Here is a 22,455-nt window from a genome sequence, read left to right as displayed (position 1 = left end):
TTTTTCTCCCCTTTTCTTCTGAAAGCAGGAGGATAAGCAGTTGGTAAAAAGGGACACGCAAAACCACACCCAGGCCTATTGAACAGAAGTCTGGACAAGCAAAACACTCGCTTTGTATTTGTATAGCATTTATGCACCAATTAGTATTTTCTACTACATTTCAGTGATACTTAAATCACAACTACAATTCTATAGCTTAGACAATTAAGTAATACATTTAATGCTATCCAAGCCTTGTAACTAGATAAAAGTGAAAAAAATTGTGGCAAAATATAATCTCTCCAAAAATATGATTCAATTGCCTGCAACAATAACTTTAAAATCATTTATAAGCACAAACAAATCAGAGAAATATGGCCAATTAAAATTCCAACATACTGTGTTTCAAAGTTAAAACTGTCATCCGTGCCTTTTCAGCAACAAATTCCACACAAAGTTTTTTCAAAGGTTTGTTTGTTTTAGAAAAAAAGCCAAGTCAACAGCAAACATAGGAAAAAATAAAACACTTTCCACACACAGATACAGTGAATAATTCAGCTTCATTCTTGGCAATCACCTTTACAGCAACCAATTAACACACCAAATCAGTGCTTGTTTCACTGAGATTTCCAAAGCCGTCAATGTATTTGTAGCCCGTGAACATAAATTCAGAAACAATGAAGCTATTCCTTCCCCCACGCAAAAGAAAAAAAAAATAATACTAATTATCACCTGGAGTGAGCAAGAGACTAAACCCAAGTGCTCCGGGGCAGCTCCCGGGCGCAGCAGCGGCCACGGCCCGGCCTCGGCTGCGCCGCTCCCGCAGCCCCGTTTATCCCCACAGCAGAACCAGGAGAGCTCCGCACAGCCGCAGCACGTTTTCAATTAGATTGGAAGCCCGTGGGATTGTCGAAGGAGTTGGCAGCTGCATCTGTCCTCTCATGCGATTCCTGCAGCACCAACACAGCTACGCTTATTTTATGCAACCGTTAACTGAAAATTCTCTCAGGTGAGCATTACTGCTGTACAGGAAGAAACACCGTTTCACATGGGCAGCTAATAATTTTATTCCTAAAGGCAACATCAGAATTCTTCTTCTGCATTTAGAATATGTGAACTCTTAAATTTCTTGAGTTTTTCAATGGCAGAAGATACCGAAATCTCTCCATGAACTTTGTTGTCTCTTGTCCGCACGTTGACAGCATTATTTGCTTTCTCCTTTTCTCCAACCACTGCAAGACATATCACAAACAGTATTAAACCGATTACCTACGTTACAAGATGAGAGTCTAGACAAACTCTATGCCCAACATTAAAACTTAGACAATATGCAGAACTGTAAGATGCTGCAATTACCTAAGATGAAGTTATATTGGGCCAGCTGTGCATTTCTAATTTTCTTGTTTAATGTGCAACTTTGATCTAGATCCACATCTGACATAAATCCTGCTTCAAAAAATTCATTGCAAACCTAGCAAAAAAGAAAAAAACCCTTAATATTACAGTATATACTCAACAACATAAATTTGTTCCTACTTAAATCCCTGTTGTCTTTCAATAATTAATTCATGTATGTGCATAACTTTGCTCTCGTGAACCACTGTAAGGAAGTCAATGAAGTTAGTTGAAGAAAACTGCACACACCCTTAAGGGCTTAGCAGGACTCCAGCTGGAAGAAAATACAAGGTAGCATCCATATCAAATATTTGCTGATGTCTTCAGACAGCTACGCTGCTGAATGTCAGAAATGTTTCCTCACTCTGAGAAAGGAGAAAGAGGAGAAGGAACAAAACCACTTATGGTTGCGGAAAGGAACAGCAGGGGAGAGGGACAAACCCGACCATGGTCAGCTGTAATGTAGTCAGGAGTACACACGCTGGGAAATGGAAAAATATCGGCCTCTGCCCCTACTTTAAACAGATAATTCTATAATGAAACATTAGCTAGTATACAAGGTTTGTCATCCAGAATGTTTTCTCCTGTTTTACTGAAGTATGTACATAATAACAGAACGCAAACCACTTTAGAGTTACATATCCCCTTCTCAGGCTTATACAAATTTTAGACTACATGGAACAACTTATGTCCCCACCCAAATATGTCTCCAAAATTATTAAAGCATCATTGTTACTATAAAAGGGAAGGCCCTACGCTCACCTGCCGGGCGTACTCTTCCGAAGTAGGTGCCACAGGCACAACCATGACCTGCCGCGGTGACAGCCAGAACGGCCTGGCAAGCAGGACAAGAAAAATAGGAGATAAATGTGCGTTTTACATTTGCGTTCATATCTACAGTCATCTTCCTCAATAATAATTTCTTTACTTTATAAAAATATTTATGTTAGCTAAGCATGCTGGATAATGTGTCACCTTCTTCAAGTTCACATAAAAGTAGCAAATAGACTTATTCCAATAAAATGACATACGCAGAACTCAGATCTTGTGCTCACTTCCTAGATAACTTCACAACTTCTAACAGAATTTTATTTTTCATATAATTTCCACTTTTATTTCTAAATTTATAGTGAAAAGTGGACAGTCAGATCGGTGGCTGAAAGTAAGAATTAACTCTGTTTTTAAGAAAAAAGGAACAAGAATAATGCAGCACATATACATTCAATCACAATTCTTATTTCTGCTTTATTGCCTAATTTTTCCTGCAATGTCATGAAATTATATTTCTAATAATGAACTATTAATGAAAGGATATAACTCAGACCAGAAAATTAGACTGCTTTTCTTGTAATGTACCTACTAATTTTGAGAAAGTTCTAGGGATATTATTTTGCATTATAAAATATCAGACATTAGGGAAGATTTGTATTTTCTACGTTATTAAACATTTCTTAGATCTGCTTTTGTGCCACGTACCATTTTCCTCCATAATTTTCTGCTAGGATAGCGATCATTCTCTCCACAGATCCCAAAATAGCTCTGTGAATAATCACTGGCCTTTTCTTATCATCGCCATCCTTCCTGAAAAATAATAAGTGAAGTTTAAAAAAAATCTCTCATCTCACACACGGATAATCCTACTAATATTTTCAATTCTACTTTTCAAGAAAAGATAAAGTTTAGTTACTCACACTTAGGCAGAATCTACCATTTTTAGTAAGAATGTACTTCCTTAAAGTCACCTGGGTTTTTAAAGGAATACTGAATAATCATAGTGACTTAAAATAATCACGCCTGTAGGTAGTGGCATAGACATGAACTCCTAAGCTTGAAGAAACACTTGACTGACTCAGCTCCATTTCTGTGCATTTTAATATTTTATGTTCTCACTCTTCCTTTTCCACTATTGTCTCCCCTGTATTTTGTTGCACAGGGTCTTACCAGCCCTTAAATTACAATCCTGTGGTTAAAAAAAAAAAAAAAAGAAGCCAGCTGCTCTTCGAAACAGTATTGGCACCTACCAAAGAGCTATGACATCTACTGCAGAACATGCAGCAGGACCAAAAAGTAACAAAGATTCTTATTCTGTCTTCCCCAAACTCTTTATAATATGCAAAGAACAAATACAGCAAGAAAAGCAACCCAGAAAATGTGTGTTCAAGTCAACCTAGTACTAAGATTAATTCACGTAGTGGATAAATCTCTCTCTTCCTAGCTGGAAGCCAAAGCGAGATTTTCCTTAAAAATTGCTCACATTCGGTTTGCATTCAAAGTTAGCAAACTTTGCCTGATAAAAACAATAAAGTACTTATTACAACATACTAGCTCCTTAGGATATGTTTGATTTTGTATGCAATGTCTTCAAAGCAGACACGGTGACCAGGCTGGAAGTGAAAACTGACTCAACGGGGTTTTCTTTAGCATTATATGTGATCGGTTGTCCTCAGAACTGGCAGACAAAACAGATCATGACATTTTCCGCGATCAGCAGCATGTACAACTACAGTGAGCTAACGCCACATCAAGGAAATATTTTCAAGTTTGTAATTCAGTCCTCCACTCACCGGGGATGTTTCCCCTGCTGACCAAGCTACTGATGCACAAGCTCATCATTTGCTAAGTGAGCAACAGAACACTAATACATCGCAGTTTAACGGTAATTAGATACAATGAAAGTCACCATTTTTTTCATTATTAGTTCATTTAAAAGAGGAAGATATTTAGCTTTACTGCTCACCCAACATAAGTAAGATTAAATCGAATTGGTAGTTGGAAGTCCAGTTGGATAGTAGCACATTGATGGTACCTGCCAATAGCATCTTTGATTTTAATATCAATCTGTGAAGCAAAACAATACAGTTAAACAGTTTGCTTGCATTGTGTCCATATTCTTGTCCATCCCACAGCTGTGTTAAAATGTTGATTCACTAACCTTAGGACCATAAAATGCTCCATCTCCTGGATTCAAACTCCATTGCTCTCCAAAGTTATTCAAGCTGTTTTGAAGTTGCTAATCATAAAAAAAGGGAATAATTTGAAAAGGTATAGCAAGGCCTTTCATTACTGTAAGTCAAAGCCTTTGCCTTTGAAATACAAAGTCAGTCAACAGGCAGCACGACTCCTATTGTTCAAGCATTTAGTCATTTACAATAAATAATCTTGAAATAAGAGTAGTTCCTCGCACAAATGTTAACAAAAATCAAATCAGCTCAAGACAAAGGGCTACGTAAGAATCAGAAAGTTCTTGTTTTATACAGAAATATTACATTTAATGTGATGTTTTTCAACAAGAATTTCCACTGAGGACAATATTTAGCACATGATTTAAGCAATTTCACTATTCAACATGAAAGAACTTAGCTAATATTCACCTCTGCAAATACAAATATTAAGGGGTTTGCTTGTTTGCTTTTACATGAATTACCTTTTCTGCATGATCCCAGATCTCTAACTCTCCTAGATAATTTTCTGGTCTTGTAGAGAGATGTAGTTGAAAGGTAAAACCAAAGACAGCATACACTGACTTCAAGAAATCAAGACAGCCCTTAATTTCTTCTTCGATCTTAAACATAAACAAAACATGTTAGTTAATATTCACTTACACAAAATTTGATTTACTGAATTCCTCATAAACCATTCCGTTAAAAAAAAAATTACATTAAAATTACATCCTACAACCCCAAATCTGGGCAACGGGTGAAGAGAGAACTGAGGTGTGGTGGCTTGAAAGTGGGGCAAGAAAAGCAGTATTCTTGGGAAGCCTGGGCTTCTGGAGCCAGGTTGCATGAGTCAGACTTGGCAGGAGTACATCAATTTATTCACACAGCTTCACTGAAATCTATGGTATTTCTGCTAAAATAAAGCATTTATTTAGAATTACTATGGAAAACAAAATCTGGTCAACAGCTGCTTCCTTTTCAGGGGGAGATGCAAAAGATTTTACCTTTTGGGATTTAGTTGCCCAATGTTTCTTTCTAAAGGGAAAAAACCTGTACAGAAAATCTTACTATGTAATTCACAATCGATGATGTCACTTAAATAACATGTTTTTCTTCTTTTGGTATCAGCATTTTTTTAAATTTCAAAGAAAAAAATGAATAACACAAATTATGGCACTGCTATTTGAGAAACTTGTAACAGAGAGGCAAAGTCCAAGAGGCTATTAATGTAAGGAATACTGCAGAAGCTTAAGAAATACAGAATTCCAGGAGGCTAATAAGAAAGCACATAAACCTATCAGAAGACCCTATCAAAAGCAACATCACACTACAAAGCAACACAATAGAAGAAGCTAGAGGTTAAATATTTTGGGGATTTTTTTCTTGTTCAATGTTGGTTTGCACCGGGATGGGGTTCTTTTTTGTGTTGACTGGTAGGGGAAGGGTTGGTCGTGTAGTGAGTTTTTTTGGGGGTTGTGGGTTTTGTTTGTTTTTTACCTGTTCTATTGTACAAAAGATGTGAGCATCATCTTGTTGGAAGCGCCTTACACGAGTCAAGCCACTTAGAGTCCCAGAGAGCTCATTTCGGTGAAGAACTCCAAAATCTGCCAGTCTAAGAGGCAATTCCCTCCACGATCGTGGACGATGGGCAAACATTAAGCTAGAAAGAACAAGAAAGAATGTTCCTTTTATCCTTCTTATACAAGATTTAAGACAACACAGAAACTAAAACAGTATCAGTACAGGTAGTAATCACATTTTGAAGCTTTTATTCATTCAGGTTGTCTGCATCCCAAAAGGCAGGCAAACATAAAAAGTGCAGTACTCAGAACGTATTGCTAAAGATCACCCAGAAAAAACACTGTAAGAGTAACAATCAAGACTGGTTCACCTCTACCTTCCTTTGGTACACCACATCTGATGTATATCTCTAGCCAACATAATTTGTATTTACTAGTGGCACAGACTACTATTAGCACGCACAGACCCAGCTCACTTAGTGCAGAATTCCTGAAAGAGCCTCCTACAAGAAGTACGTTTGGTCTGCTCTGGGGCACTGTTAGGGGAGCTCTCTGAACACACTAGTTGCTCAGTAGTCTATCATAAACCTACACGAGAATATGTTTTAATACTTCATTTATTTCCCCTCAACCCCACAAAGGACATAAAAAGCAAAAGAAGTTTTTCAGTTGAGAGTACGAACCAATGTCCTGGACAATTCATGGGTTTAAGGGCAAAAGTCTCCTTCTCGATCTCAAAAGAGAACATATTCTCACTGTAGTGCTGCCAGTGTCCTGAAGCTTCCCAGAGTTTACTGTTGAAGATGTTTGGAGACACAACTTCAGTAAAATTACGCTTGTGATATTCCTCCTATAAAACAAATTCAATATTTTTAAGTGACAGAGTTTTTGACAAGCAAAACCCTGATTCTTTTAAACTGTGTTCTTATGATGGTAATTTACTGGGAGACTAAGGGGCTACCGCACGCGTAGGTTTTACACAGCTAGATAAAACACATGGCAACGCTTTACTCTGCCCTGTCTTCAAAAGCGTTAGATCTGTAGAGTGAAAAATCTGGTGTATGTTTACACGCATAGATGTTTCTCTTTCTGAGGATGGCTCTGGGCTATGAATGGCCTATCACTTAAGATCAACAACTGATACTAAGCTTGTAGGAGTTACATCAGCATATACTCACTCGTATGAAATCCATGAGTGTGTTATAAAGAAAGGCACCTCTGGGGAGGAAAAAGCAGCTCCCAGGACTCAAATCATGAAAGAAGAAGAGTTCTTGCTCCTAGGTGAATTAAAAACAGAATGCTGTAAGCACCACTTCAGACGTAACTACAGAATGACCAAACTATGTTTTTATACAATTTACAAGAATTTCTCTCTTCTATGAAAAAATATAGTGGTTTAGGTAGGACCTGAAAAGACCCTACATTAAAAGGTTTAAGATACACTTCCCTAAATCGAGGGACTACTCCACTACTTCTTCCCACCATTAGTTTAACATTTGTGTGCAAGTGACAAGCTGAGCTTGAAGAATTAAAATTTTAAAATACAACAGACACAAAGAAATTCATAGAACTGGCTCCCACTCAAACTGAGAAAAAAAAAAAAATCACCACACAACTCTCCCACAAACCAGAAAGATTTCTGTTACAGATGCATAGAAGAGAAGTCGGCCATGAAATAGTGTACCTTTCCAATTTTCCTATGGTCCCTGTTTCTGGCTTCTTCCTGGAATTTTTCCCATTCCTTCATCATTTTATTATCAGGAAAGGATATTCCATATATTCTCTGCAGAGTTTCCATATTAGATTTTCCTTCCCAATACGTAGATGAATTCTGATGAAAAAACCCCATACTTTAAGGTAATATTATGTAATCTCAGGGAAAGGAGGAATAAACACTAATGCATTCAAATGTTAAGATTTTTTTATGCAGTCATTCAGTATTTGTTTATAAAAGAAAGATACTTGCACTGCCTTTTAGTCAGCATACTAACGCAGAAGACATAAACAAAAATGACTGGTCAAGCCATACTCTTATTCTACTTAGGCATGTTGTTTTAACTCTCATCATGGCATGTTTTATCATCTCGCGTTGTATCTTCTAAAAAAGCAGCAAGTGTTTATGTGCAAAACATAATGAAGTACAGAAAAACAAAAGACAAAACGAAATCAACTCACTCTCCCAGTTAAACCCGAGGTGTTATGACAATCTAACACTTAATCCCTGGAACGCAGAGTTCCATAAACTTCAGCTAGGAGGCCAGCAAAAGCAACTATGATGAATGTTCCAATGAGGTCGGTTCTAATAAGGTTACCCAAATTAGCATCTGCAAGTAGCTTAAACTACATCATAACCAGAGGTATCTGCAAACACCGTCTCTGGCTTTCCCTGTGAGCAATGCCGTTTTTAAACAGCAGCACTTGCAGATCTGTCCATGTCCACTTTACCTCCTGGACCTGAAACATACCATCGTACAAGGTCAAAACACTATTTTCTGACCCAATTAATATCTTGGATGCTCATTTACTGCAGAATTGAGTGCACGCACATACAGCACACAGATGTGACAGCCAGTACAGCACAGCTAGGACAGAACTAGGACATTTGTGCTACCCAGTGCAGCGCTGGCTGCAGATACCAGCACGGTGCTGCTGCAGGAGCTCAGGCACCACACTCGCTATGGTGCACAGTATCACTGGTTCCACAGCAACAGTCACTACCAGCTTATTTGTGCAGTGCTTTTCCTTATAGTCTAAGCAACGTTACTGCAACAATACTCAATAAAAAAGATGCTGTTAACTGATGTACTATACTGTGATGGTCAAGAATCAGTAAACCTTGGAAGCAGATGAATGATGCAAGTCTGTAGTTCTACTTGTACAATAAAAGCGAGGAAAGAAATGAAGGACTATTTTCAGAGGAAGCAAAGAAAACAATAAAAAGGACCCTAGCATAATCATTTCAGGAGAAATAAATACACAAATTAATTAACTGACCCATAGTCTAGTTAAGTTTTAATGCACAGTTAATTTAAACTTACCTTAAATATTTTGAAGGCCTTAATTTTTCCAGTGTGTCTCACATGTGGACCCCTGCAGAGATCAATCAGCGGACCACATCTATATACCAAAAGAAAAAAAGTGATTATTTAAAAAAACTCCAATATTTTTAAAGACAGTCACTAATGGCATACAAGTTAATGCTTGACATGTTCAAACACACTAATAAGCATTTATACGCAACGCCCAGCAAATTCAGTGCATCTTAAACATAACTGTGCCTTCTACCTGAGGCACAACCGTCACTCAGTAAATACTCAGCATACTTCATCTATTATCAAGAGCATCCTAGCACACTTAGTAATTCACATTGCTCCATATGTAAACTTAGTTAAAAGTTTAGTTAAAAGGAGATTTCAAACTATGCACAAACAGGAAAAAAAAAAATTGCCATTTTCTGACTAACTAATTTTATCCCTGGAAACTGAATGAATACTACCTTCACCCCACACTGAGCTAAGAGTTAGCTTTACCCATTATTTGGTAATTCAAAGAATGGGTGAAAAGCGGATTTGCCATTTGTCTGCAAGTTACCTAATCTGTCCCAGCAAAGAAAGAAAAGAACTGATTTTACGTAAGTAGCAATATTAATTATAAACTTAAGTCCCAATCACACAAGGATTCAGAAGTTAGAAAAAAAAATCCTCTCCATTTAAATGAAATAAACCTAACTATAGAAGTATTTCATAATACCTTTTAAACTTAATATTGTTTACCTGTATATTGTGGTAGTTGGTGTGTTCACCTTCTCATTAAGGATACGACACTTAAACTTATTATACTGCATGGGGAAACAAGAAAAGTCAGAAACAACTATAAAATGACTAATAAAATTATGTTTGAAAATGATATAATATTAATGCAAATGCATCAGTAAAAGACAACTAAAAAGTCACATGAACACACAGATGTATGCAGAAGTTCAACATCCTTTCAGAAGAGTTATAAAACAAGAGGGGAGAGACAAAAATGTCCTGATTTCCCTGAGGGTGTGCTAAGCACAGTGGTTACCACCTGAACACCTCAAAGCACTTTTGAAAGGCAATTAAAACATAGTACAGTGAGACCGGTAATATTGACTGTATAAAAGAGAGAACTAGAGGACAAAGTCTTTTTTGACTTGTCTCTGCAAGTGAGCCAGACTGAATGTGTGCCTTTCATGCACTAATTTTTTTGTCATCTCATTGAACTTGAGTTGTTCGTGTGTAATAAATAGTTTTTACTATTGCCTGAAAACATCATGAACACTTGAGAAGGATATGGAGAGGGGGGAAAGGATGCTATTCTATTGAGTCAGTCATATGCAGTATTTCATAGAAGTTACATTTTAAAAGACCGTTGTACCAGAATCACAGCTACTCCAAAGATTTACCTTAAACATGTCTAACAAGATCTCCTTTTTGACTTCCAGCCTTTCAAAAGCTTGCTTCTCTTTTATGATATTTTTACAGTGGTTCTCTAGTAGTGCGAATTCAGTACTAGATACACCTCTAAACAAATAAACACAAGAAAAAGAAGTTAAAATTATTCATTTTGATATTCCCATTTTTAAGTCATCGCTTCCTAGTGGTCTAATTTGAAAAACATCGGAAGTGTTGTTATGACTTGTCACAGTACTTTCTTAGTTTCTTACAACTGGCTGTACTTTCAGACACTCAACTCAGAAACACAAATGGTATCACCCTGAACAAACACACTGCAATCATGCCTTTGACATGTTTAAATGTCTGGAAGATCTGTAGCTCAAAGTATATATGATTTAAGCAAAAAAAAAAAAGCTCAACCCAGCTGCAAGAGCTAGTTATCAGCTGATGCAGATTCACTATTCTCCCTGACTACAGAAAGATAAACAAGGAAAAAACAGAATTGTAAAGCTGTGCACCAGGATTAGAAAAGTAGTAAACACCGGTACAAGTTACATGCATACGTGCCATTTCTACAAGTGACTATGGCACTTTGAAACCAAACTCCCATGATTCTTCAAAGAAACTGTCTCCTCTATCTCTCAGGAACTTCAGAAAGTTTCACCAAACACTCTACATGTTTTCACAGAACATTCAACAACTGCAAGTCTTAAGGAGGTGTCTGAACACTGCTCTTGCATTTTAATATACACACACACTCAGTATATGTGTATACACAGATCTATATTATGTAGAAGACTAATTCGTCAGTTTTAAACTGTACTAAATACACGATGTTACTTTTAACAGGCAAAAAAGCAAAAATAGTTCTAGCACCAATCTTCAATACAGAGCATTACATTTCTCAGACACTGAAATTTTACCTGTCTTCCATGTACATGTCATAATAAAATCCATTTTCAATTGGTGGTCCGTAGCATAAGCAACCTCCAAAATAGCCTTCCATGGCCTCTCCAAGAATATGAGCACTTGAATGCCAATAAACCTGCAAATAAAGTCAGGTGAGCAGGTCATGGGGTCATTAGCATTGCATAACTAAAAAGAAAAAAACAAAACGGAAGTGTATCTGCAGATGGCAAATGCACTCAAATCAATGTTGTTTAAATTCTGTGGGAAATACAACAATTTTCTGTTCTCATTTTGAAGTACACTGAATTATTAATATAATGGCACATGTAGGAATAGTCCATTGTATTTCAGTGTGAATGATCATTATCTCTCTGCACAATTCTGTCACCTTGGCACTTATTGCACCTTGTTAATTTATAAGTTAGTTTCCAGTGAGTTACAGTCCATGCAATACTAACTTCATCTAAACCTATGTAGCCAATAACCTACCATTGTTGACACGCAGTACACTTATTAATAGGACTGCAAACCACATTACTTGAAATGTCAGAAGAGGGGAGTCAACAACCCAGTAGATCAATACCAGTCTTATGTTCTAAGTTCCTATTAATTCAGACCACTTTATAGCCTCTGCTACAAGATAAATCCTTTACAGGCTCCTGAAAAGCCTCAAACAAGCTTCATCAGATAAATAATTATTTGGCAAAATGAAGTCTAATTCTAGTGCATAAAGATAAACACAGGCTTAAGACTGAATCCCATTTAAAAAAAAAATCTTGGGTGTATCGCTAAGTATATTCATAGTTAAATTGGCCAAGATATGGCTACTTAAGTTTCTAATAAACAGTGCTGGTACAAGGAGGTATAGATTTTGACTCAAATTTTATATTGGACAATTTACAGAAAACTGTAGGACAGCTTCACTGTTGCATTCAGTGTCTGATCTTTAAACACACCGAGTCAAACATGAGTTTTAGAAAACATCAAACTGGTTCAAGTCAGCATACAAATCAAGATATTCTGTAGGATCTCGTTTGAAAAATAACCTGTTTATGTAAAAGAGAAGGGAAGAAAAGAACACTAAGATTTTATTCACCTATAGATTATACGTACTTAGTATCTCATCATCTTTGTTGAATCATGACAAATATACTACTTGAATAGTTTGGGGGGTTGTTTTTTAATTCAAGATGTTTAAAAGCCTAATGCTGCAATCAATTTCATGTCATTAGTTCCTTTAATCAAGCAGAAACCAATGAGAATTTACTCACAGCTTTTGCTTCTTCATTATCAAACGTAAGCAGCTCCAGAGTACAATCTCCCTCCAGTGGACGATCCAGGTCCCACAACTCACCATTCACTTTTGCTATGACTGCATTTGAAGCCAAGGCTTGACTAAAAAACACAGATGATGAGAAGAGACAAAAATATTTAGGCTCAGATTTGCAAAAGTGCTTAGGTTTCTAAACCCCGTAACAACCCACCCACATCTTGTGGCACCTAAAGACGTATATTTTTTCTTTCTGCGGTCTTCTTAAACAGTGTTCTATTTTTAAGGTACAGACCCTTAATGTCTTAAAGTTCCATTCAATAGTTCTCAGTGCTGGGGATCTGGAGGAAAATCTGCTTCTAACAGCTGCTTCTGTTATCTGGTAACTCACAAAACTTCAGATGTTTCTATCAATTCCTAGCAGTCTCACTGATTGTTCTGGTTTTTAACTGGAAGCAAGCATTATGATCCCAGCACAGAACCTCAAGCATCACTCAGAACAGTAACTTCACCCAGCCACTTCTTCTGCATTAAGCTGAAGTTTCAATGTTTTCCAAATAAACCAACTTAAGAGACTCGCCATCCACTGACCGAGACATATATATTTTACGCAACAAGGTAAGAGATGGTAGTAACAGATTCATCACTGTAAAAGTCCAACTCCTTCAATCTGCAGGTTACCTAATTCCTACAGCTAATTGATACGGTGTGGTTTTCCAAGATTGCCCTTCAGCCACCTTTCCATCTGTCAGGCTAATTTTGATGGGTTTGCTCTGGTTGGCTGCTCTGTAAGCTAGCAAAGCATCATGTTCTTTTTTCAGTGCTTCATAAAGCTTCAGTCGGTCTTCTATGAAGCTTGGCTCACACTGTAGCTGTAACAAATAAATTAAATCATACACATAGATATTTGTGAGAGAAATAGAATAAAAGGATTCACAGCATTCATGCATCCCTAAAGGTTCCAACAGACCAGATTTCACTGTACTAGAATTTATACCAATATGCAGTAAAGCATCTGTAAATTATTATACACAGGATAGTTCCATCTGACTTGCTAAATATTTTATAGCAGCTTTCCAATTTTCCAAGGCATCTTTATCAATCTGGGCCTGAATGCCTTGTGAGTTTGACCTCAGAAATTAGCCTACACTCCTGTTCCAGAATTTGCATCTGGCTGACATCTGAGGCAAGTTTGGTTCACTCCAACAAGCCCTCACTTCTGCCCATGCATTCAAAGCATCAGATTCAAGTAAGATAATTCACAGGAAGTTTCCTTTAGTTTAATGTAAGGTGAATTGTGAAGACCTATTGAACTCCAGCTAGTGCTGCCAACATCCTCTTTCAGTCATCACGCACACTGTTTAACTACTCATGAACCATCGCTCTGTTAGGAACCACGGTATCCTGACCCTTATTTCCCAACAGCCCAAATCCTTTTCCTACATAAAAGTAGAGATCTAAGAATGTATAAGTAACCCTACTAATCATACGCAAGGTAAAGCTCTTTGATAATGTTTTTTTCCTGTATGCACGCTACAGCAAGCCTTCTTTTCAAAATCTGGGATTTCAAAATACAGCAAAGTATTTCAGATGTCAGCATCTTCTCTGAACCTAGCCAAACAATACTCTTTCTTCTATTATTATGTGGTATAAAACAACCACTTACATCATTCCCATGTTGGTTCACAGCTTCCTTTTCTTTTTTCCTTTCCTCTTCATTTTCATACACTGCAACAGCTGGACTTGCACTGAAGACTTTCTGAAAACAGTGATAATATTCAGTGTACCATTATGCTCTTAAGACTTTTCCCAGCAATCACTGCAACAAGACTAACCAGATCGGTGCAATATTGGGCTAAAAAGGCAACTACAGAGGAAAGACCTCGCATGACACATCTAAACTGATGTTCAACAGACACGGCAAAACTGCTCACCAAGCAAAATCTTCTCAACACGATCCCCCCAATTTTACTATTGCAACCGCCACCGGCAAGAGCTCCCCAGCGAGACCCCGGGAGATTAAAACGGGCTGGTGGGCAATACAAGCAGCGCTCGGAGGCCTGAAGAACTTACGGCACCCTCGGGAAAAGCCAGGGCCCACGCGGAGAGGCCGCGCCGGGCCCCGCCGCCGGGCCCGCCCCCGCCCCGCTCCCGCAGCGCCCGCACCGAGCAGGGCCGCGGGGCTTCCCGGCCCCCGCCCGGCCTCTACCTCGCCGCCGGCCTCCGCCTCCGCCGCCGCGGGGCCCGGGGCCCGCTGCTCCGCCGGCGCCGCCCGGCCCAGCTCGGCCGCCAGGCTGCGGCGCAGGTGCAGGAGGCGGTAGCGCAGCTTCTCGTTCTCGGCTCTCAGCCGCTGCAGCTCCGGGCTGCAGCTCCCGGCACCGCACGGCGCCTCCCGCTCCTTCAGCCGGCCGACCTCCGCCGTCAGCCAGCGCAGCTCCTGCTCCTGCCGCCACAGCCGCCGCTCCGCCAGCTCGGCGGCCGCGCCCGCCATCTTCCCCTCCTGCGGCGGGCCCGCCCCGGCCCGGCTCCCGGAGCCCTGGGACCGCCTCCCCGGGCCCGGCCCCGAGCCACCTCCCCGGGAGCCCTGGGACCGCCTCCCCGGGCCCGGCCCCGAGCCACCTCCCCGGGAGCCCTGGGACCGCCTCCCCGGGCCCGCCCCGGCCCGGCTCCCGGAGCCCTGGGACCGCCTCCCCGGGCCCGGCCCCGAGCCACCTCCCCGGGAGCCCTGGGACCGCCTCCCCGGGCCCGGCCCGGCCCGGCTCCCGGGAGCCCTGGGACCGCCTCCCCGGGCCCGGCCCCGAGCCACCCCCCCGGGAGCCCTGGGACCGCCTCCCCGGGCCCGCCCCGGCCCGGCTCCCGGAGCCCTGGGACCGCCTCCCCGGGCCCGCCCCCGAGCCACCTCCCCGGGAGCCCTGGGACCGCCTCCCCGGGCCCGGCCCGGCCCGGCTCCCGGGAGCCCTGGGACCGCCTCCCCGGGCCCGCCCCGCCGCCGCCTGGCGCCCGGCCCTGCCCCTCTCCGGCCGCGCCGCAGCGGTGACCCTGCGCGGGCACTCGGGGGCCTCGCAGGAGAGTTGGTGTCCCCATTATTCCTTCTCCTAATTGGAACACAGCGATGTGCGGCCGTCGCTGCCGCGGCGCTAATCGAACACACCCGCCCGCCGCGCTCCGAGGAGCGATGGGGAAGTGCCAATATCCACAACTCCTGTCTGAGAAGGTGTGTGACGTGGTAGAGTCTTTGTGGTGTTAAGATAGTATAACAACATATTTGAAATTAAAAGGATGTATTATTTTACCAGCTAAAGTAATGGGAACATTTCTTTATGGGAACATTTCTTTTTACCTGTCTTCCATGCACATGTCATAATAAAATCCATTTTCAATTGGTGGTCCGTAGCATAAGCAACCTCCAAAATAGCCTTCCATGGCCTCTCCAAGAATATGAGCACTTGAATGCCAATAAACCTGCAAATAAAGTCAGGTGAGTACCCAAGCATGGTACTCCTTTACAAAAAAATACCGTAAATTATTCAGTGCATGGAGCCCAAAGACACTCCTATACTGCATACTCCCAAATTTCAGACTGTTATTTCTCTCTCCCGTTACCCTGGATAACTGCTGTGGTCAGTACAATTCCCTTCCCATACTAACCAGCCCATATTATACCAGCCTTTCTTTGCATTCTCATTGCAGATGACTGTTTTCTCTCCCATGAATGCCCAGAATTTTGTACACCTTTGCAGTTAATTCTTCTAGTCATTCTGCATCAGCTAAACTTTTAAATGCCTTTAAAAAAATTAATTGTTATTTAAGGTATATTGAGAATATCCCTCAGCAAACCCAATACCTATGTCCATTTTTCATTTGCACCAATTCTTCCTTGCTTTTCTGAAGAGATGCAACGTGCTAACACCTATATCTGCCCCTTATTATAGCAAGGTCACTCTTCTTCAGCAACAGACTGTCATGGGCAAAACTGCCATGGACGTGTGTAAAAGTAGCATATACTCTATAGGTTCCTTTAAACATTCATTTAATGATTAATCTGACAGATTACCTGGTTTTTGTAACTTCTAAATTCACTACTGTGCAGAAATCATTACTCCATTTAGGACATTGATGATGATCAGCATTATCAGCACAATAAAATAAACACAGATTTAGTTTTGAGGTTAAACTCTGAGAAACGTATTCAGATTACATCCTCTGTATGTCATTTTTGGGCACTGTCTTATGAACCCAAAACCCGTAACTTTGGGCTTGCTCTAGTATTTATTGAAGTAATGGAAAAACTTACCATCAGATGTTATAGTGGCTGAGATGGCTGATTCATAAGACGCTGTCTAACACATGTGGAGCACCAGGCTGCATCAGGATCTTTTACCTGCTGAGATATTGCAGTATTAATATGAGTAGAACTTCTGAGAGAGAAACAACTCAGAGAGGCAAAAAACATGAGGTTTCATTGAGACTATGGAAAGAATTGGGCAGGGTACTGTATTACCCCTATGGAGGTTCAAAAATCAAAGGGGACCTTTAGAATCAGGCTTATAAAGGAGCCCTTACTTTCAAAGGTTGCCTAGAAGATGTGCCAGGCCTTTCGGACAGGATGGCCCCTTCCTCTGCCCTTGTTTTGCACTGCCCGACTCACCGTTGGGACAGCAGAACAGGCGGGTCGCCTTCCCCGCGGGGTGTGACACCCTGCGATGCACAGGTAGCTCTGCCTGAGCAGATTCAAGATGATTACAGAAGCAGCACGAGAATCTCACTGCTATGGTCAATAAGCCACAACATTATAAACCGGGACTGTTAATACAGCTTAAAATAACACATCATTCCACTTGTCCTCTACTCCAGACAATGTGTCACACACCAGGCTTGTTCTATTGTATCTACAACCCACCACAAGGTGCCAGGCAATGCTTCCGAACAGTTCCGTGAAGCCTGGCTAGTTAATTGTTCGGATGGTGATCTACACAATAAAATTCCAAAATGATTATATGGTCAGTGGCCAACTTTAATGCTTGCTGATAAACACTTGAAATTTCCAAAACAGAAGAAGCCTGACAGGAGGATCCAGTGGTAGCATCTTAAGATCATAAGGACTTAAAATACTATAAAACTTGTTTTCCTAAAAGCGTGGCAAAATAGTTTTGTTTGCTGCACAACAGGCGAAGTACCCTTAAGAAAACTGCAGACAAGGGCGCACAAGTGAGGCCATGGATGCATTATCAGTTGGAAGTAATGGAAATAGAAAAAATAGACTAAGAAACAGCAGGAGGAGGAGGCAGGAAGTACTCAGGGAATTTATGTTGACAGAGAGTATGAAAACAAGACCAAAAAGTCCCTGTATTAAGCAGCATTTGCGTAAGGGAGGTTATGTAATGTGGGATCCTCAATGAGTGATTAACCGTGGCAGAACCACCTCCACCAGGACTGCAGTAATCTCCCCGTGAAACCTGGTGCATCGAATGGACGCTATATGGTGTCTTATTTTGCTTGGACACAACTTAAAGATCTAAACATGCAGAAATGTTACTCTTAAGCGTGATATATTTGCTTTCACAAAAAAAAGCTCTTATTCTGTAACCTTTTTTTACCTTTTGCGTGTAGGATTACAATATATTTACAGAAACATGCTTTCCGAATGTATAATTCCACTGCAATGTAAAGCTAATATTTTATGAAAGAATAAGAAGTGGACGGAATTTATACTGGGGCTTGGGTACGGCCTCTGAGGAATACAAAATTAAAGTGTACAGAAGACACTTTATTTTATGTCCTGTACCAGCTTGTACAGATTATTTCAGTTTGATCAGCTGTCTTCTTAAATGAATTATTTTTTTTGCAAAGGGATATCTTTGAAGATCATTTACAGAATTAAAAAGTAACAGTAACTAAGCAATTCTCAGTCTCATCATTACGGTTCAGAAGCTGTTAACAGTTGTAAAGGGCTAATTAGTGTAACGTAATCCTCTTAGGAGGCTGCAGGCACTGAGCTAGATTTCTTTATAATTTGTATGTAGGCCTTGTTTATTCCATTAGAATTACAATAATTACAGACAGCAGTATGTATTTGCATTCTATCCATCCATATTATGTTCACTTTGCATACTGAATACGGCACAATAAATGCAGAAGTCGATTTTTCTATTTTCTATTTAAACATCAAAATGTTTGGAAGAACAGCCAAATCCTGGTTTTATAACTGTGCAAAATCTACCAAAAGAGAAAAGGAAAACAGGAATAAGTGGCTTTCTGAAATCCCAAGCAATCAGAGAGAGAAAATACTGGAAGAGCTGGATGTGAACAAAGTGCTGTCATATTTGGTTTACAAGAGAGTCTTTTCCTTGGAGGAATACAAAGACATTTGGTCCCAGGAGAGCTGCAAGAAGAGAACGGAATATTTTTTAGATAAACTCTCTTTAAAAGGCCCAAGTGCTTTCTCTGCTTTTTGTTCTGTTTTGGAAGAGGTCTGTCCGAACTTGCTGACAAGCTTTCTCCTTGGCTATGAAGGTAAGGTCACTGTCTGCTCTGAAATGCTTAAGTGTATATTGGTAATGTCTTGGAATCCTTTGACACTAATAGTTATTTGCTATAATTAGTGTTTACTTTCTCTCTTGCACTAAACAAGAGAGAGTATTTCCTGTCTTTATGGTTCTTCGTTATAAAAGAGAAAATAAAGGGAAGGAAAATTTATTAAACAAAAATGTTATTGTTATACTTTGAACATTTAAACTGGTAGCAAAATACTGTATATTAACATTGCTGCTAGTAATGAATAAGAGTCAAGACAGGGAAAAGGATTCCTAAGTACTACTGATAACGCTTAGCTCAGAAATGTAACATTGATCTTTTACTTTCCTTCCCATTTCTGAAATACTTAAAAATAGATTGACAAGTTCTGTAGGCATAGTGCCCGAGTAATTGATCCCTTTCACATTTTTCTTGTAAGTCACATTATTTACTATACCTATCTGTAAACAACTGCATGAAAAAGATTGCAGTACTAAAAATCAACAATATAATTGAAGTTAATCACAATGTTATTGGGACATCAGGCACTATTCATACCTATTCGAGAAACAATGTTTTACTAGATAATAGTAAAGATAATGTGAAAAAATATGTGTGGCATGTTTACAATTATATCCTAGTGACCTACTTTTCTTTTTTTGTGTCTGTTATATTCCAAATTTGAGTCTTTCAAGTCAGCTAGAGTTTTCTCAGCAATGACTGCAGGATTGTGCTCAAAGCTTATATACAGAATGTCCTTTTAGAATTTAATTAAAAGAATAATGTCTTTTACCAATCCATTCAGTAACGGGTTTAAACACCTGAATATTACAACTATTTATAAATACAAAACAGTAAGTCTTAGTACTGTAAGAATTTTAATAAATAGGAACAATTAAAAACCAAAACCATTTTGACCTTTAAAATAGCTGTAGACTGTGTCCTCTCTTGAAAACCTGATTACCCTAAAAATTGACAGTTAGAGATCCAATTACTTGAGAAGGCAACAGATGTTTTACCATAATTTACTTATGAACAGATGTCCATTTAGTGCATCTTTTCAAGATCAATCTACAGTACAGTTTTACAGCAATTACAAGAAGATCGAAGGAGGTTCACAAATGTTTTTATGGATTTTTATACATGTAGAATGTACTTCATGGACGACCACATTCTGAAAAGGCTATTTAGAGCCTCTTTATGCTATCATTTTTTTGGAAAGCATACAAAATATAAATAGAAGGGATTATAAATACATCAAAAAGCCAGATCTTTCGGAATACACATTTTGGAATGAAGTTTTCGTTTCCTCTGAATTAACTGCAGGGACAGCGCAGGGAGATTTTTATTCTATACCACCTAAACATTTCATGCAGGGCCTGTCACAGAACAGATTTAAATCCTCCGCTGGGCAGCAGGTTTGGGGGTTAGTACTGTTATAAAGGGTGATGGCCTCGGCAGCTGGGTGCAAGTCAAGGACTCTGTCTCCCTGACAACATCATAGTAGATACAGCGAAAACAGGAGAAAGCCAATGCTGCACATTTCCAAAGGAGTAAAGGATACTGTTGGAACAGCATCCCTGATCCATTGTGTCTGTCTGTGCCTTGTGTTGGCAGAAAAATGCCTCCGGCTGCCTTAGCTCGGCCACTATTACCCTCTTTCCTTCTTCCCCTCCCCCAGTAGCATGCATCAAATGTGCAAAGCCAGTTTCAGAATCTGCTATTGCTAATAATAATATACTGGATAGCAGGCAAAGAAAAACATATGCTATATATTCACATTAATTCATGCACATAATCTGTTTAAATTCACGCACACATATGCTGCAGATTCAATTAAATGGATTATGCATTATGGATTTTCATGAGTTGTGGATTTTTCTAGATTGATTTTGATAAACCCTGTTGCAAGGTACACAGAAAGGTATGATGAAAAATAGCATTGTTTATTATTTCCATTAAAATATTTGCCTTCTCCACCCTATAAAGGCTGATTGACAGGACAAAGGAATCCAAATGGAAGGTGCACGATGAGCAGTTGCTATGTCCGCGCTCCGTGGCTTCACCACGCCAGTTAACGCAGCAGCTGTGTGCCATCCTGCCGCTGCGCTCGGCCGACAGACTCTCTGTGGCAGGCAGGCTGAGCACACGCAATAGAATCAATCTCCACTATCGATCACCTGCGTGTACAGCAGGGGCCAGTTGCTGTTTCCTGGACCTGCTCATGCTGGCAGATATGGATATTGAATGGGTTTGCATTGTGTTCATGCCCTGCAGAAAGAACCATTTGACAGGTGCTGCAAACGTGGCGTGGTTCCAAGGGTCACTCCAGCTCTGGACTAATGCAGTTCAGTGCAACAACTGCAACGCGTCCTGGTGGAACATGCCCAGTGCATGAGGTACTGTCCCTTGCACACACTTCATTTAACGCTGCTTTGAACTCTTTTGTCTCATTATTTCAAAGAATTAGACCCACAGTACTTTAAGGAGTGTTATAGCAGTATTTATTCTTCAAGACACAAGTGACTTGATTCTTCTAATCTTCTTTTATAAAATTCTCATTATAGTATAAAGCGAAGCTCCTAGTGACCCCATGGGGAGAAATATTTGTTTGGTACTTGTCCATATGATACAGCAGGAAATCAATTCTTTACTGGCTAGGCTTGAGTTTAGATGGAGTAAGAATTTCAGGTTTATTTCCAAAATTCCAATGAATTGTCAGACCTGTACCTCTCAAGTCTATTGCAAATATGAATATGGAAACAACTTTACCTATAAAAGGTCAAAAGAAATTATGTCTACTTAAAACAGCCACTTACCCAAATGCAACATGACAGACAAAATTACATCAAACTGTGGGTGTTATTTTGAACTACCAGTTATTCGAGAAATTTCTTTACTGTTATCTAGACCGTCTGCATAGACGTTTGCCAGCATTACCAGAGCAAACAAAACTGAGGGCTGTATCAGAGATGGAGCTGCATGAAACCTGTCAGATGAGTGACCAAGAAGGAAGCCCTTCTGCTGAGGAACAACTGATTCAACCGTTCAACAAATACAGGTTAAAATCATTGATGTCATGATGTCGTTAATGATCGCAATATTTCCTATCAGTTCCATGCAAGCGAAGTGCACCACTGATGCTTTCAAGAAGTTTTTCATTTGCATTTGGTTTTACTTGGCACTTGTAAACTATGATTTTAGCTTGTATAATGAACACCTTTTGATGCTGATGAATGCTGGGGTCACCTCTGGTCTTTACCACAGGTATTCAGTAGTGATGTAATGCATTGATGACACTGCTGATTTTCAGTGTTCAAGGACTAAGTACAAATGTAGAAGTACATTTTACTCATAAACTTTATTGGAATGTGAGAGACAGCCTAAGTCAATATCACGGTTCCTGTTATTTTTAAGAGAAATAGAAACTGAAGAAGACATATGTAAGAACAGCATATAACTTGATATATGTGTGTTTGGAATCATGGTTTGCTTAATTCAATAAGGGA

The 22,455-nt window shown here is 39.8% G+C and overlaps 1 protein-coding gene across 1 annotated transcript; it reads right to left on the bottom strand.

Annotated features, from left to right (window-relative positions):
- Positions 1 to 115: 115 nt before the first annotated feature.
- On the bottom strand, positions 116 to 15,239 carry LOC135992621 (threonine--tRNA ligase 1, cytoplasmic-like). The gene is made up of 19 exons (XM_065641918.1): positions 14,643 to 15,239; positions 14,100 to 14,192; positions 13,115 to 13,305; positions 12,435 to 12,558; positions 11,178 to 11,299; positions 10,263 to 10,380; positions 9,607 to 9,671; positions 8,872 to 8,950; positions 7,518 to 7,664; positions 7,012 to 7,110; positions 6,517 to 6,683; positions 5,811 to 5,973; positions 4,799 to 4,936; positions 4,307 to 4,384; positions 4,112 to 4,212; positions 2,851 to 2,955; positions 2,137 to 2,209; positions 1,336 to 1,450; positions 116 to 1,211 (listed from the first exon to the last, which is right to left on the bottom strand). The coding sequence occupies exons 1-19, from the start codon at positions 14,922 to 14,924 to the stop codon at positions 1,063 to 1,065; spliced, it is 2,409 nt and encodes an 802-aa protein (XP_065497990.1). The 5' UTR covers positions 14,925 to 15,239; the 3' UTR covers positions 116 to 1,062.
- Positions 15,240 to 22,455: the final 7,216 nt, after the last annotated feature.

Source organism: Caloenas nicobarica, chromosome 10 (genome assembly GCF_036013445.1).
Source record: "Caloenas nicobarica isolate bCalNic1 chromosome 10, bCalNic1.hap1, whole genome shotgun sequence".
NCBI classification, from domain to species: Eukaryota; Metazoa; Chordata; class Aves; order Columbiformes; family Columbidae; genus Caloenas; species Caloenas nicobarica.
This window is presented reverse-complemented; position numbering and strand designations above follow the sequence as displayed.

What these genes read in the sequence shown, in the direction of transcription:
- LOC135992621 (XM_065641918.1), bottom strand. Translation starts at nt 14,924, where the DNA reads ATGGCGGGCGCGGCCGCCGAGCTGGCGGAGCGGCGGCTGTGGCGGCAG. An exon ending in AGGCGGAGGCCGGCGGCGAG is followed by an intron (nt 14,193 to 14,642) that starts GTAGAGGCCGGG and finishes CACTGTTTTCAG; the next exon opens with AAAGTCTTCAGTGCAAGTCC. An exon ending in GAAAATTATGGAGGAAAATG is followed by an intron (nt 2,210 to 2,850) that starts GTACGTGGCACA and finishes CCTGCTTGCCAG; the next exon opens with GCCGTTCTGGCTGTCACCGC.